Source organism: Bison bison, unplaced genomic scaffold, assembly GCF_000754665.1.
Source record: "Bison bison bison isolate TAMUID 2011002044 unplaced genomic scaffold, Bison_UMD1.0 scf7180017857941, whole genome shotgun sequence".
NCBI lineage: Eukaryota > Metazoa > Chordata > Mammalia > Artiodactyla > Bovidae > Bison > Bison bison.
This window is the reverse complement of record NW_011488514.1, coordinates 17,086-19,287: the sequence shown is the minus strand read 5'-3', so window position 1 is coordinate 19,287 and position 2,202 is coordinate 17,086. Positions and strand designations below refer to the sequence as shown.

At 62.9% G+C, this 2,202-nt stretch overlaps 1 protein-coding gene across 1 annotated transcript in view; it reads left to right on the top strand.

Moving 5' to 3' along the window:
• The window catches only part of QSOX2 (quiescin Q6 sulfhydryl oxidase 2), a 16,380-nt gene that overhangs the window by 9,060 nt on the left and 5,118 nt on the right, over nt 1-2,202 (top strand). Inside the window, 3 exon segments of the mRNA XM_010861684.1 lie at nt 861-1,059; nt 1,111-1,151; nt 1,318-1,469. Of these exon segments, the coding sequence (XP_010859986.1) occupies nt 861-1,059; nt 1,111-1,151; nt 1,318-1,469 (392 nt within the window).

Here is a 2,202-nt window from a genome sequence, read left to right as displayed (position 1 = left end):
CCCACATGCGGCCCGTCCATCTGCCCTGGAGGCTGGGGCCTGGCTGACCCACGGGCCGTGCGTCTCGGGGCTGGGCGTGTGCTGGCCAGGAACGCCTCTCGGTGTCGGTGCCTCTTTTTTTTTGTTTTTTTTTTTTTGCTTTAAGGAGTGTGAGACCCGTTTGGGGAGGTGTGTGGTGTCTTATTTATAACAGGTCGCCTGGAGCAGTGCACACTTCGTACACACAGCGTCTGTGGGCAGGCGCTCCGGTGTGCCCTGGCCAGGGTCTTCCGTCTCAGGTCCCCCAGAGCCTGAGGGCAGGGTACCAGCCAGGGCTGGGGTCTCCTCTGAGGGCTGGCGGGGGATGATGGAGGGCTGGATGCCCTCCCCAGGCTCGCGCCCTGCGTGGGTGGCGGCTGTCCCTCTCCGTGCAGCCTGCCCACGGGCAGTGGCTGTCCTGGAGCCCTTGGGGGCCTGTCCGTCACCTCCGCCGTGTTGCTTCATTAGAAGGAAGCTCCCAGGCCCACGAGGGGCAGGGGTGACTCAGACAGGGCGGCAGGAGGTGGGGCCGCGCTGCGCCCTCAGGTCACTAACAGCATGCTGGGCCTCTGGATCCTCTCTGGACCGTGTGGTGTGTGTGCCACAGTTGGCACAGGGCCCTGGCAGCCTTGGGGTGTCTGCTTATCTTGTGGTTTCGTTCTTTAATCATCACTGACATCTGTATTGAGTCAGAGTGGAGTCCTTGGATCCACATGGTCAATATTCTTTCCAGTAAGATTATAAAATTATTTTAGAGTTCCCCTTTGCTGTGTAACAGACAGACCCCAAATGCTATGGCTTGAGCCCAGCACCAGGTTTTTGCTCCAGGTTCTGGGCCTCAGATCTTGGGACAGGTCACCTGTGGGCCTGCTGAGCGGGTGGGAGCTGAGTGCTCTAGACTCGGAAGCTGGGGCCCCGGGCAGTACAGCTCCCCTGGGGGCCAAGGAGGGGCTTCAGGGCCTGGGTGTCACTTCCGCCACGGCCTGTGGTTCAGACACCCCCGGCCCGGGCTGGGGGGACATGGCCCACCTGTCGGGCACAGCAAGGGGGCCCACGGCCTCTTAAGGCATCCCTGCCCCTCCTCACTTCCAGGGGGCGTTGGACGTCTACGCCCCGGGGCTGGGGGTGGGGAGGTGCTTTAAACCATGGCTTCTCTTGAGAATCACACAGAAGAACGTGTTGGGTGTGTTCAGGAGGAACCTGGGGCTCCAAACAGCAGGTGAGCTCAGAGGCTTAGTGCTGCGGGCGGGCGCTGGCCAGGGCCCTGGAGCCTCCGCTGCCCGGACCTTGTGCTGACAGGGGACGCTCCGCAGAGGACACGGAGGTGGTGACCAAGAGGGAGGCCAGCAGCCAGGACGCTCTGCAAAAACACCGCGGGGCCGCTGCCCATGGCCTGTGGGCGGCCAGGGACAGGCGCACAGCCCGAGAGACCTCGGGCATCCGTCCCCTCGGTCAGTGTAAATGGAAGCAATATCCGAGGAGTCTGTCTCCCGCCGAAAGAATTGGGTCAGACTGAGACCCGGATTATGTCTTGGAAGGTTTTTCCTCTCCTTATTGCACGCTTAAACCCCATCGACTAAAAAGCCTGCCGCGCCTCTAATCCGCCCCAGGTAGGGTTTATGGTTCTTGTCCACTTTAAAGATTAGGGTGGCCCGAGTGTGCAGAGGTTCGGTGGGGACGAGGCGGGGAGGATTACCCGCCAGGCACGGCAGATGTCGGCCCAGGGCTCACGGCTGGGAGTGCAGCCCGGCCACAGGGAGTCCTCAACCCGCGCGGGTGGCCTCGCGCTGGGCGCCCCCACTGCCCACAGGAACACGGCGCCAGGCGGTGGCCACGTGCTGCTTGGGGCCTTCTCTGAGGGACGCACAGGACCTGCCAGGCTGATGCCCCTGGGGCCTCTCCCGGCAGGCTGGCTCCCCGGCTCCTGCCGGCCGTGGGGAGAGAGGGCTCCTGAAGGCCTGCTGTTAAGACGATTCAGTCTCCGTAACTGCATCTCCCCACCCCCCAACCCCCACCCCCCGTTATTTTCGCTGCCTTTCTCCTAATGCTGACGTCTAATCTGTTTTAATCTCACGGTCTCTTGTGTGCACTCAATCCCCCGCGTTAGTTGTCTGGACAGGACTCTGGTCCCGCCCTGCGGCCACCGCCCGGGGCTCCTTGGGCTCGTCCGTTCAGCACGGTGCG